Consider the following 12,963-nt stretch of genomic DNA (forward strand, 5'->3'; position numbering starts at 1 on the left):
AGAAATGTAACACTTTACAACAGCAAGACTTGCTGGGAAAAAGCAGATATTGTCTCTTACTACAGTTTATTATAATTAGCACTTTTTCAACAACGTCTTGGCCATTGCTAGTAATTCTGTTCTATACTGTATTCTGAACACCATTTTTGTGCTTGTCACTTAGTTCTAGTTAAGAAAGAAGCCTTGTTGAAGAAAACCTAATGCTGATTTTATTATAAGCCAAGAGATCATCTTCCTGCAATTTATATCAATCAATTTGAGCTTTGTATTCAATGTTTTCTATATATCTGGTTTCACAACAAGATTGAGCAGTTTTTTGTGATGACAAGAAACTTACTTGAAGTAAAAATGTATCTCAAGGCAGCCCCTGTGGATATTAAAACATTTATTAACGTGACCTAAGAAGGTTTAAGCGTTGTTCTCTATTTTATTTTAATAAAAGTTTTAACACCGAACCAGCCATCCTAAGATACATGAGCACAATTTTCATCATGGTTTGGACATCACCACCCAGAAGAAGAGTCATGGGCTTGTCTGATTGCATTTTCTCAAGATAAGGTTGAACTAGATGCTGACAAGGGGTGATTGCTGCAGTGATATCAGTGTGTTTTATCAAACTGTACCAAAATAATCAGACAAAGACTATTTTAAGAAAAGGCCTATTGAGTTCCTTTTACAAACCATCAGACATATATTAGGTCTAAACACAGGTTCATGATACAGGTTGATTTATTTGATACAATGTAGAAAAAAATTATTATTTTTTATGATATATATGTATGTATATCATCAGTGAGTGAACACACCGAAAATGTCTACTCAAAACCACTAATAATAGACCTACAACAAACAGATCTATTTGAAAAACGAATAAGTTAATGATTTACTGGGCTAACAACAATACATTGGAATGAGCAGCCACATGTGTGGCTTCACAGTTCCTGCCTAAACTGATAACTCTTATCATTCAGTATCAAATAAAAATTGATGTTGAAAGGTTTCATGCAAGCAATAAAAAAAAACAAAAAAAAAACTGGACACATCTTAACTCTTAACATCCAAGTGCCAAATTGAGAGGCAGTATGGAGGCAGCCAGCTGCATTAGGATGTGATGTTGTAATAGGGACAATTACTAAAAGGAATGAATGTGTTTTCTGACATGAACTGTAACCTGTTAGGATTGAAAATATAAAACACTGGTCACGATGTTGAATACATATGGTATATTATATGATGAGATCAAAATTGTTACTGATAAGAAAACTGATTCAATAATCATGGAAGATTTTAATTTTACACATTTAATGGAATCATATAGAATGTAACAGAGAGAAAATTTATTGGAGTGGTTCAGATTTTCTATACCAACTGGTGCTGTTTTAGTTTCTAGAAGTACTTCAGGGATTAATGCTTGAGTTATCTTTTAAGTGTATAATTAGCAATTTATCTCAATTTGTTGGTGAAATTAATCTTTGGGTACATCTAACTGTATTGAAGATTCTGAGGTATTACAGAATGAACTAAGTAAAATGGTAAGTTGAAAAAATGTTTGTTAAATGATATTTAAATACAGTAAGTACAGGATAATTCATTTGACTTAAGTTAGATCACACATTCAATAAAGATGGAAACTACCTCAAAGCATGAATAAAGAAAAAGGTCTTTACATGGTAGAAAACAATTCACACAAGCCATTCAAAAAGTACTTCTTTGTTGCTATAAATATAGCGAATATAATTTATGATGTATTTTAAAACATCACAATTAAACGATTTAAAAGATACCTCCTTATGTTAAGTCTCACTTGGCATTCCAAGTGAACAATTTTGGTCTTGTTATCCAAGATACTGACTTAATGAAATGTATTCAACTAGGATTATTCCAGGGATGGAAGGATTACTTTATAGGGGCAGGGTAAGATCTTTCATCTTATTTTGTTGAGCTATACTCTGATGATAACTTAAAAGGACAACAGATTAGGTCTTGGAATGGACCAAATGAATTACATTTAAGGTAATTTCATTTTTTTTAACAGGATCCTTGAGTTATGGAACGAGTTGTTGTGAGTAATTACTTACAGTAATAATACTTCTCTAAAATCTGAGATGTAATACTACAAGCAACATCTTATAGCTACATTGAATTTGCAATAAAATACCTGTGTATAATTAAAATCTACCTTGCATATCAATACTAATTTTAATACTACTACAAAAAAGAATCCTTACATTATACTCGAGGTTTCCTTGCCAATGTCAAAGAATGCAGATAAAGCCTGTTTTGATCTGATTTGCACACACCATAGTCTGTAGTAAAAAATTATATCCAAATTAAAAAAAATTTAATAACAAATTATACAAATCAGAGCACCTGAGTAAAAGCAAAATTTATTTATTTGATACTAAAGTATTGGATGTTTCAATATCATTTTAATCTAAACAACTCAAAACTGACCCAAATGTCAAAATCCATAAACACACACAGTTAAGATTATAATTTGACTACTTGTAATTTATGCTTGAATTTTTTTTAACTTATCAACTTTTAAATTGGAAGGAACAACAACATGATGTAGTCATTATTAACCTGGTAAAAGAGCATTCTAAACAACAATTTTTCTTTCTGATGACCCACAAGTTTATGAACAAAATTATAAATACCTTGTACTTAAACTGATTACATGAAAAGTTATTTCAACAACTATAAAAACTTGTTGTATAATATTACACAAACAAATATTATTAACACAAACTAGCTCACCATTGGCAGTGCTATGGCTCAACTTTGAACTTTCCAATAAGAATATGACACAGAAGTTGTTTTATTAAAATAAGTTTTTAACTTGATTGATAACTCTGAATTTCAGTTTTGCCTTAAAAACCTGAGAATCAATTAAACCAAAAGGTTTTTATGATTGTCTTCAAAATATATACACTAATTACAGAAACAATATGAACTGTTCATCACATAAATGTTCTTAAGTTCTAGAAGTATCACTCTGTCTGGTTTAAATTTTGAGGATGAAATAAATATTTTACTATTAATATTTCAAAGCATCTGTTGGTACAGAAGTTAAGCTGGTTTTAAGATCTACCCTTACTATGATTACAATTAGTAAAATTTGTATTTCTCTACCAAACCCCTTTCTCTAGTTACAACAATAACTGACTCAATGTCACTGACCTTCCAAGAATGTGTGGAAATAATCCTGTTATAACATTAATCCATGATATCTGTTGTGCACATTTCAAACAGTTATAAACAGGACTTACAAAAATCAGAGTTATGCATGACTCTTTTATCATAATTTAATTACCACATTCTTTGTTATTATTATTCAATATGTTCTATGACCATTCTTGCACGTAAATTTCATAAAATAAGAACATTCATTTCATGTTACTATTATTAATTTATGTGCATAAAAATGTATTTTCCATAAATGCATTGCTCATAAGTTTGATCCTTGGTGTTAAATGAAAACAAGAGAACATAAACAATGTAGAAAAAATATACAATCAAAAGTGAACAATAAAATGATTACAAACCAGAATATACAAAAAGGAGGAATTAGTAAAATTACACTTTTCAAACAATTTTAATTAAATGATGAACTTATATGTAGTATTTTGATTTGTATTTTACTAACTAAAGAGAAGCTATATTCATATAGGATTTTCTATAACTCAATGACAATTAGTAAATCAAATGGGCTTCACATTTATATTTAATATTGTGATGAATTAAGTGTAATACCTGAAGAAAACGTTATTTTTATTTTATATATTTCAGAATGAAAATGTTTATTTTCAAAAGTTTAAAAACAAAATATAATGTTGTCTTTATGTACTAAATTAATTTATATTAAGCATATTTCAAATATAGGAGTTACTTAGAATAAGAAAGAGTAATACCATTGTCACCATTTTATTATGTTTAAATAAAATTAATTCTCTTCTTAGAAGCAAATTATTTAAAATTTTTATTCAAATATCAAAATCGTAAAATTCAGTATATAATTAAAAATGAAATATAAATTATGATAGTATATAGTCTAATTCTCTTCTTAGTAGCAAAATATTTAAAATTTTTATTCAAAAGATCAAAATCCTAAAATTCAGTATATAATTAAAAATGAAATATAAATTATGACAATATATAGTTTAGTCCTCTTCTTAGTAGCAAAATATTTAAAATTTTTATTCAAAAGATCAAAATCCTAAAATTCAGTATATAATTAAAAATGAAATATAAATTATGACAATATATAGTTTAGTCCTCTTCTTAGTAGCAAAATATTTAAAATTTTTTATTCTTAGTAGTATTTAAAAGATCAAAATCAAATCAAATTCAATATATAATTAAAATGAAATATAAATTATGACAATATATAGTTTAGTCCTCTTCTTAGTAGCAAAATATTTAAAATTTTTATTCAAAAGATCAAAATCCTAAAATTCAATATATAATTAAAAATGAAATCTAAATTATGACAATATATGATTTACTTTGACTATTTAAATTTAATCAAAAGTGACCATGTTCATATTTTAAATTTCATACTAATTTCTTATTTATTTTGCACAAAAAACAACCTTAAAATACTGCAAATAATTTGTTTTCATCTACCACTGTTCAATATTTTGCCCATAATAAATCTACAATTTGTACAATAACATTAATGAGTTAAATACTGATCAAGAAGAATTCTCTTGGCCTAGCTGTCAACACACAGCTACACAGAGAAATACCATCTAAAGTATAAATTAACCCAATTCATAAAGCTGGTTTTTTATAATGTTCACAGTTACATACCTGTCTAAGCAGCTGGACTGGACAATTGTTTTCTAATGCTAACATCAGCAAAGAATAAATCAAGGAACCTCCAGCATCTCCATCTGAGAAAATAAATGTATATGATAAATAACAAATTTTGTTCATGTAAAAAACCATAGAAGTTAAACTGTTAGATAAGCACACTCATTGTTAAAATTTATCTTAAGATGGCTGGTATGGGAATTAAAACTTTTATTAAAATAAAGTAGAGAACAACATTTCAACCTTCTTAAGCCTTAACCTTCTTTAGGTTAAAAAAAAAAGAGAGTTTTGAGAAGTGAAATTCAAGTGAATTTCTCATCACAAAACACTCATTGTTAATTCACTGTTCTTTTGGGGGATTACATATATACTATATTATCAAAAGTACTGTAATATAAATGTATGACAAGGTGGTTATGTTTCATTTTTGAGATTTCATTTAATAGGATATGAAATTACAGCTGACAATAGTTAATAACACTTAATACCAACCATTTACAAACATCTGATAAAATATTTTTATTCCAGTGTTTGTGTGTAAGTATATATTTTCTAATAAACAAAAATAAAAAAACTGAACAAATCAGAAGAATCCCTATGGTACAGACATAGGATATAAAATGTATCATAGGTTTCAGAGGTGACTGAAAAAGTAGGACCCACACTGTGATGGGGATAAATGAATTGTCAGTTTCAAACTCAACTGTGAGTTTCACAAAAAGAAATACATAAATAAATAATAATAAAATAATCAAAATAAATAAAAATTAGGAGAGCAAGATATGAGTACTCAAGCCCATAATGTCTCACATCTGTATCATCCTTTACTACCTGCAAACTGTTGTGGGAAGGTGACTGCTCTCCAAAGTAAAGAAAAAAAGAAAATGTAATAATAATAATAATAAGGTACTAACACTTGAGTGTAAGCAAGATAAACTGCAGCATTTTTTATTTTTATTTGGGTTTGTTTTAATGCAGTTTTTCCTACTGATTTTATTTTACTTGACTATCAAGTATTAATCTTTATTTATATGTAGACAGGCTGGTGGTCCTACACATGCAAGGAAAGATATCAACAGTAACTATTAAAAATCACTCACATAACATTTTTTTTGCAGAAAATAAAAAAGGGAATCTCAGTATATTAGAAAGCATACAAATGAAAGTTACATACCGAGCAAGTTTCTTCCCACCACACACAACAAAAAAAAAATCATTATACATATCCTAACATAAATATCTAGAGTGTATCTCTACATAGCACTAATACTTACTTAGTATAAAACACGCATCTAACTTAAAAAGCAGAAACCTTACCACTGAATATTATTATTCACATCAGGTTAACCATTTTGCTATGGGTTCAGTGTAATATACAAGTTCATCTATACAACTGCACACATTAAGCATTTGCACTATAACTTTTGATGCAGCATGTATCTTCACAAAATTTGGTAAAGATTACAAATATTTTGTGTACAAAGATATCAGATTTTTTAATTTTTATTAAAGATTCTTTGTGAATCTGAGTGCAAACTGATTTCGTGTTATGATTTAAAAAAATTATTCTTTGTTTAAAAATCTCAGATATTATTTTCACAATCTCTAAAACCTCCTAAGTACTTTCAAACACTTATTTTCAGCAAGACTTTGTTTTATGTTATTTTCTCTACTCTAACTATGTGTGATCTGTCATTTGACCAACCTCGCAACCATCATAAAAACTTTGGAAATAAATGTAAATGAAGTTTTTCATGCTAGAATGACTACATATTATAACTTACAAAAGATAGTAATATAAAACTGACCTTTAGTCTTTCCTGTCTTGGCTGCATTTTAGTGGACTAATATTTTATAATACAGTCACATTTCAATTATTGTACATTAAACTCATAACTAATTACTATTTAGAAATAAGTTATGGAGCTTATTTTTCTTAAATATTGAATGATAAAAAATAAAGAAGTAAAGCAAACAATTATCTCTTCTTGCTACAATTTTTGTACTCAGTTGCTGCTCTAAGTCTTTTAAAATTTTGCATATGAAGGATATCAAACAAAATTTTTTTCAGGTTTATTACACACACACACACACACACACATATATATATATACAGTTAAATTACCAAAACAATCATAAATAACTAAACTGATACCATAGAATTTAACTGTAATTTATTAAGCTTAGTACCTAAAATTTATTTAGATTTAGTAAAATATGAAATTTCAATCAGACTAAAGACACAACCTATCTTCTTTGAAATTTTGGTTTGAAAGAATGTGGCAGCTTTTTTACAGATTAAAAGAGCTGAGTAAACTACTCTGGAGGATATTCTAAACTTTTGATTGGTTATTCACATATCATTTTGAAGTAAGTGTACATAACGAACTATATGGTGAAAGAAGCCACTAGGTTTGATTCAGTATGCAAGTCGTATCTCAGCAAAATAAAAAAGATACAAGGTTCTCATTTTTTCATTCTAGCCTGATAATATTAATAATTTGAGTTTCTAATTAGTATGAAACTATAGACTTAGTATTTTGGGATCACAGTCATCTGATTTTAACCAATGCTGTATTCAAAATACTACTACGACTCACTGAAATCTATATTCAGATTCTTTAAATATTTAACCTTTAAATTAAGAAATTAACTTATGTATGTACATAGTATTAAAGTTTGAATTATAATCTACAATGTGATTCCAAATTTATTGACCTAAATTCATAAAATAGTAGTTCAATAAAATTTTGAATGTAAGGCAACAAACACTAATGACATCACGTTTGAGATGTATTTAGGAGGTTTTAAGAGATTATGCAAAAAGATTTGAGATTTTGGCCATGAAGAGTAGTTTTTTCAGTCATAACATGAAATCACTTTTGCACCCTATTTTTCACAAACAAATCTTTAGTAAAGATATTTCATTAAAAGTTTGATTTTTTCTATACAAAATACTTGTAATATTTAGTAAAAGTCTACCACATTTTTGTGAAGATACACATGCAATAACAAAAGTTATAGTTCAAATACTTAACATGTGTTCAAATTTGAAGGTGAAGTCATATATAATACCCGAGCCAGTAGCTAAAGGATTAAATAATTCTCCTTTATCAAAGTCCACAAGACAGATTCAATAACTTCAGAATGCCATTCAATAAGACAATTTATTTCTTCTCTATATCTGTTATTACAAGCTGTGAAACTCACTTTAGAAATTGTCCATTATGACTTAAACCAAAAGTCAATCTAACTTCACTTTTACAAACATACTTGCATTAATTTGAGACATTATGATGTAACAGTACTTAATTTAAGCAACAAGAAAAATTCAGAAAGTTTGAGTAATGTGACATTAATTCATAACTGGTTTTTAGAGTTAAGTAAACAAATCTGCAATAAACTATTTCTTCCAAGTTATACATTTCCTGTAATGAAAATATATTTGCGATAGGTATTTATCTCCTCTCTCAAATATAGCAGTATGGTTCAGTGCTACCCTCTATATGCAAAATTCTTTGCATGCCACAGAGATCTTCAACTTTCTGAAACCACACAATCAAGTATCTATGGGATATATATTTTCAATATATTCTTCTCACATATACAGCTAGAATCTCACACTCAACAAGTAATTTTTCTTGACTGATACAAGAAAAAAGAAGCATCCATCATAAGCTTCAGAAGAACATGCAAAAAAAACAGGAGATCCTCCAAAGTAGAAGATCCTATGTTAGGAGACCACACACCTTCTGTTACAGGTATATTCTGCACCCAATGTTGTACCCATGCATTACTTCCACTAAAATGTGTGGCTAGAATAGGCAGGGAGTCCAGTGACAATGATAGAAATAAGTATCCTTCAAAAGCATACCAGTGCAGACACCATAAGTGTGATCCCAGCAAGGAACACACATGGGGAAACCCACACCACTTCTGTACCAGGTATACACTATACAAAGTGTGGAAACAGGTGTCACATATATGGGTGGAAAGTAAGAAGAACACAATCAAATGGGAAAATGGGAAGAAACACTAAGTGAGTTTGAATCCAAACAACAATACACTGGAATCTCAGTCCCCATGAGAGAAAGACTAGAACAGAACCATCTACAATCCAGATATGTGAGGGAATGTGCTCAAAATGTGTTGAGTCAGCTAAGGCAAGTGGCTCATCAACTCAGTCCCAAATCAAGCAGCATCTGGAATGCCACTTCTGACACGTGATTGGAGGAGGATCCCCACCATCTTTATCTCAAGGTTAGTATAGAACAGGTATTATACACATGCCTAACCAATCTACTAAAAGAAGCAAAAGAGCAAATCCACAACCACCCACATGCAACAGTCCAACACTCAAATGATGGTTGTGAAGGGGCGTACCAGTGTGGCATTTTTACACAGGAAAAAAAACAAACACTGTTGGGAGAAAATAGACACCTCTTGTAACAGCCAATCTCCCAACAGTTTAAAACTAGGAAACCCTCAGTTGAGGACACTCAGACTTTGAAAACAGTAATGGTGCTCAGCAAAACAGCGATAATAATTTCAGAAATTGTAGTAAACTAAACTTAAGAAGTCATATTAAACCATGAAGGAATTCAAAAAAGGAAAACAAAAGGAATAAACAAAGATAAATTATCTCTGCAAGCGACTACAGAAACAATTAGCTGTAGCAAATCAAGTTAATCATTACTTGCACAAAGTGAAATGGAATACTTGAAGGAAAAGAGTCAACAACTGAAAAACATCTGCACTCAATCACTGTCTAATAAGTAACAGATTTAAAGTATAGCAGGGAGTCAGGAGGGTGTGTCTGCACTCCTATTGGGAGTTTACATGACAATTTACATGCCAGACACAGTTGAGCCACATGGAAGTTCAAGGATTATGGCATGACAAACATTTCTGTAGACAGAAGGCAGCACTGAATGAAAATAGTTATACATGTGAAGATTTACTGTACTACACCAGAAACTTCACAATTTGGATTCAATCTATAATCAAAAACATATCTCAGCTTACCCACAACACATCTAGAATTCCATATGCAAAGTCTTTGTTCCCCTAACAGATCATCTAGGACTAGATTAACAACCCACACAAATGTACAAAAAAATACATGTATATACACACTATTTTATTATACCCATCCCACATTATATTCAACATATAAAGCACTTAAATTCAAACTAACATGCAGAACTCATGTTCTTAATGCTGCATGGTCTTTTCAATTTCTTATATGTATGCATGCATAGTTCATTCATAAAATTCATTTTGCTGTTTATTGTACTTTTTAATCAGTCAAAATGATTCATTTTATAATCATGCTATCTCTTTATAACACACTACATTAGTTCTTGTAGATGATTATAAGCAGCACACACATCTTCCTTAAGCATTAAGTGATGAGCCCAATAAAGTTTACAGATTAATCCCACACTCTTTAAATGAAAGTAGTTTTATTGGTTTTATTAAATATTGGACAAAATAAAGTATTGGAAAAAAACCCATAAAACTCTACCCTTTCATAAAAAAAGATATTACTTTATGGTAAGTAACCAGAACTGTTATACAGCCAATCAAATTTTGTGCAACAATATCAAACTGATTCACGCCTAACTGGCGACATTGACATCCACTGCATTAATGATCACATGCCTAGAAGGTACTAGTTTATTCCATTCTTTCTCATATCCATAAAGTGTAGAAACAAAAGTTTACCCTGTCTATTATAGAATTGTTTATGTGATTACTTAGTAAGTTATTTAGTTGTAGCATTTCTATGTTTGAAAACTTGCTATATAATAATGGTTTTACTAAGATTAATTTTATTTATTTTATACAATAGTCATAGAATTGTAGGAAAAGACATCATATTACTCATCAATTTAAAAGTACAGTACAAAACAATGATTTATTCATAAAACAAACTCACATAATATATAAGGGGTGTCCCAATATACAATAAACTCTCTGCATTCACTGTGCTGCTTATGTAATGCTCCCATTAATTTATGTGGAGGCAAAACAATAAAAATTACAAACAGTATGCTTATAAGCATGTTAGATGGATGTGGCTAAATCGGTCAATATAAGAATTAAATGTATGATCTTCTATCAAAGCATGTTAGATGGATGTGGCTAAATCAGTCAATATAAGAATTAAATGTATGATGCTTCTATCAAAGCATGTTAGATGGATGTGGCTAAATCAGTCAATATAAGAATTAAATATATGATCTTCTATCAAAGCATGTTAGATGGATGTGGCTAAATCAGTCAATATAAGAATTAAATGTATGATCTTCTATCCAAAGCATGTTAGATGGATGTGGCTAAATCAGTCAATATAAAAAAATTAAATGTGATCTTCTATCAAAGCATGTTAGATGGATGTGGCTAAATCAGTCAATATAAAGAATTAAATGTATGATCTTCTATCAAAGCTAATCCAGTCAATATAAAATTAAATGTATGATCTTCTATCAAAGCATGTTTTAATATACTTTACAATAACTGATAATACGCAAACAATTTACTGAATACCTTCATGAAAACCTTGCAAGAAGTGCATATGGTGACATAAATGCCATGTACACAGAGTAAGTTTTCTGTTCATCATTATTGATACATTTATAAACAGTGGTGTTATAAAAGCAGGTACTTTTTCATACCCTCTTATATTTCTGAGTTTTTATACAAGTCTTTACAAGACCAGTGTTTTAGAATACAGTTAACTGCAAGACAATTGTTTGTGCTTTACAACTCACAGATGTCAGTACAATTCATTCTTGTAGATTCAGCATATGATAATGAGGTTGTTATAAAATGAGTTATCTGTGCTCTGTCCATTATAGGTATCAAAATCCAATTTTAGACATTGTAAGTTACAAAATTTACCACTGACACACAAGGTGTGTGTGGGCATGTATGTAAGACAAATACCACGAATGAACAGCAACAGCCCAAAATCTATGTAGCCTATATTAATGTACAATGAGGCAGCAAACATGCAGCACAAAAGCCAACATCTACTCATCTAAAAGCACATTTCAGATAGATTTTATATTTCTATGAGCACACAGCCATTGATTGTGAAAAGAATGGATAACCAATAACAGGAAGTAAGAACCATGGTGTTCAAACTGTGATGTGTGGCCCCAGGGTGGGGATTGGTGGTTAGTGAAGGAGTGGGATTTGTAACTAGGACTATGAAGAGCACATATATTACATCTGAACAAATTTAAAAATGAACAAGTTTGAAAACTGCTGGATTGAACTTCACTGCTAGTGTGAGTAATATAGCAGCAAAAAACATGGGAAAACTGGGCCAGTCATAGGAACACGTAGAGGTTAATTGTATGCTGAAAAATAAACAGATAGAGGTTTACACACCTAAAACTATGCAACCTGAAGCAAAAAAAAGTGCTAAAGTCCCTGAAAGTATGTAAATTCGAGAAACAAAGAGCTTTGACTTTGACAGCAGGTGGTTTTCCATTATTTGTTGTAGAAATGTGATCCGTCTACAATGACTTCTGATACATACAGAGGTGTGCTGGTTGTCTAAAAGGAAAGTATTCAGTTACATTATACAAATGAAAAAATAATTTTGTATTTTTCTATTAGATTGTAGCCCTACATTAGTAGTACATTTTATGGATGAAAAGTGGCTTATAGCACTGTGCTATCAAGCTAATATTTTACTCAGCTCAACAACCTTATGATGTGTCACTGCAAGGTCCAAATGGTAATATTTTGCAGCTCAGTAACAAAGTGATTGCATTTTACACAAAAAAAGTCTCTACTGAGAATAGTTATAATATTCCTATACTGGAAAATGTATTTATGATAGACACTGACATCCAGTCACAAGACTATCTATTCTGATTCAGTGCTGTCCCTATATACAAACTTCTTCTTTACACATGCCACAAGTCTTCTGATTCCCCTATTGAACTGTAATATTAGATCATGTTGCTCATGCAAATAATCATGCATCACCTCCTCACCAATATAAGCATGGCATCTCATTTAGTGACTCTCTACACTCCTCTACCTGAACTATCACTTGAGGTTTGGCAAAACGACAGCACTGAGAAGTGTGAAAAGAGGATATTACCTATCATAAATACATTTTCT

At 30.0% G+C, this 12,963-nt stretch overlaps 1 protein-coding gene across 12 annotated transcripts in view; it reads right to left on the reverse strand.

Moving 5' to 3' along the window:
* Nucleotides 1–9,885, reverse strand: part of LOC143223826 (uncharacterized) — a 41,738-nt gene extending 31,853 nt beyond the window's left edge. For 10 of the 12 annotated variants that reach the window (XR_013013162.1, XR_013013159.1, XR_013013161.1 and 7 more), the window contains exons 1-3: nt 9,844–9,885; nt 4,816–4,898; nt 2,229–2,306 (exon numbers count right to left, since the gene is read on the reverse strand). Coding sequence is in view for 3 of the 12 variants with exons in the window: in XM_076452303.1 (XP_076308418.1) it covers nt 2,229–2,230 (2 nt within the window). In the remaining 9 variants the exon portion in view is untranslated. Of the gene's footprint in view, nt 1–2,228; nt 2,307–4,815; nt 4,899–5,992; nt 6,019–6,626; nt 6,687–9,843 lie in introns of those variants that run through there. The other 2 variants (XM_076452305.1, XM_076452304.1) reach the window with 2 other exon arrangements.
* Nucleotides 9,886–12,963: the final 3,078 nt, after the last annotated feature.

The sequence above is a fragment of the Tachypleus tridentatus genome, chromosome 8 (genome assembly GCF_004210375.1).
Source record: "Tachypleus tridentatus isolate NWPU-2018 chromosome 8, ASM421037v1, whole genome shotgun sequence".
Lineage (NCBI taxonomy): Eukaryota > Metazoa > Arthropoda > Merostomata > Xiphosura > Limulidae > Tachypleus > Tachypleus tridentatus.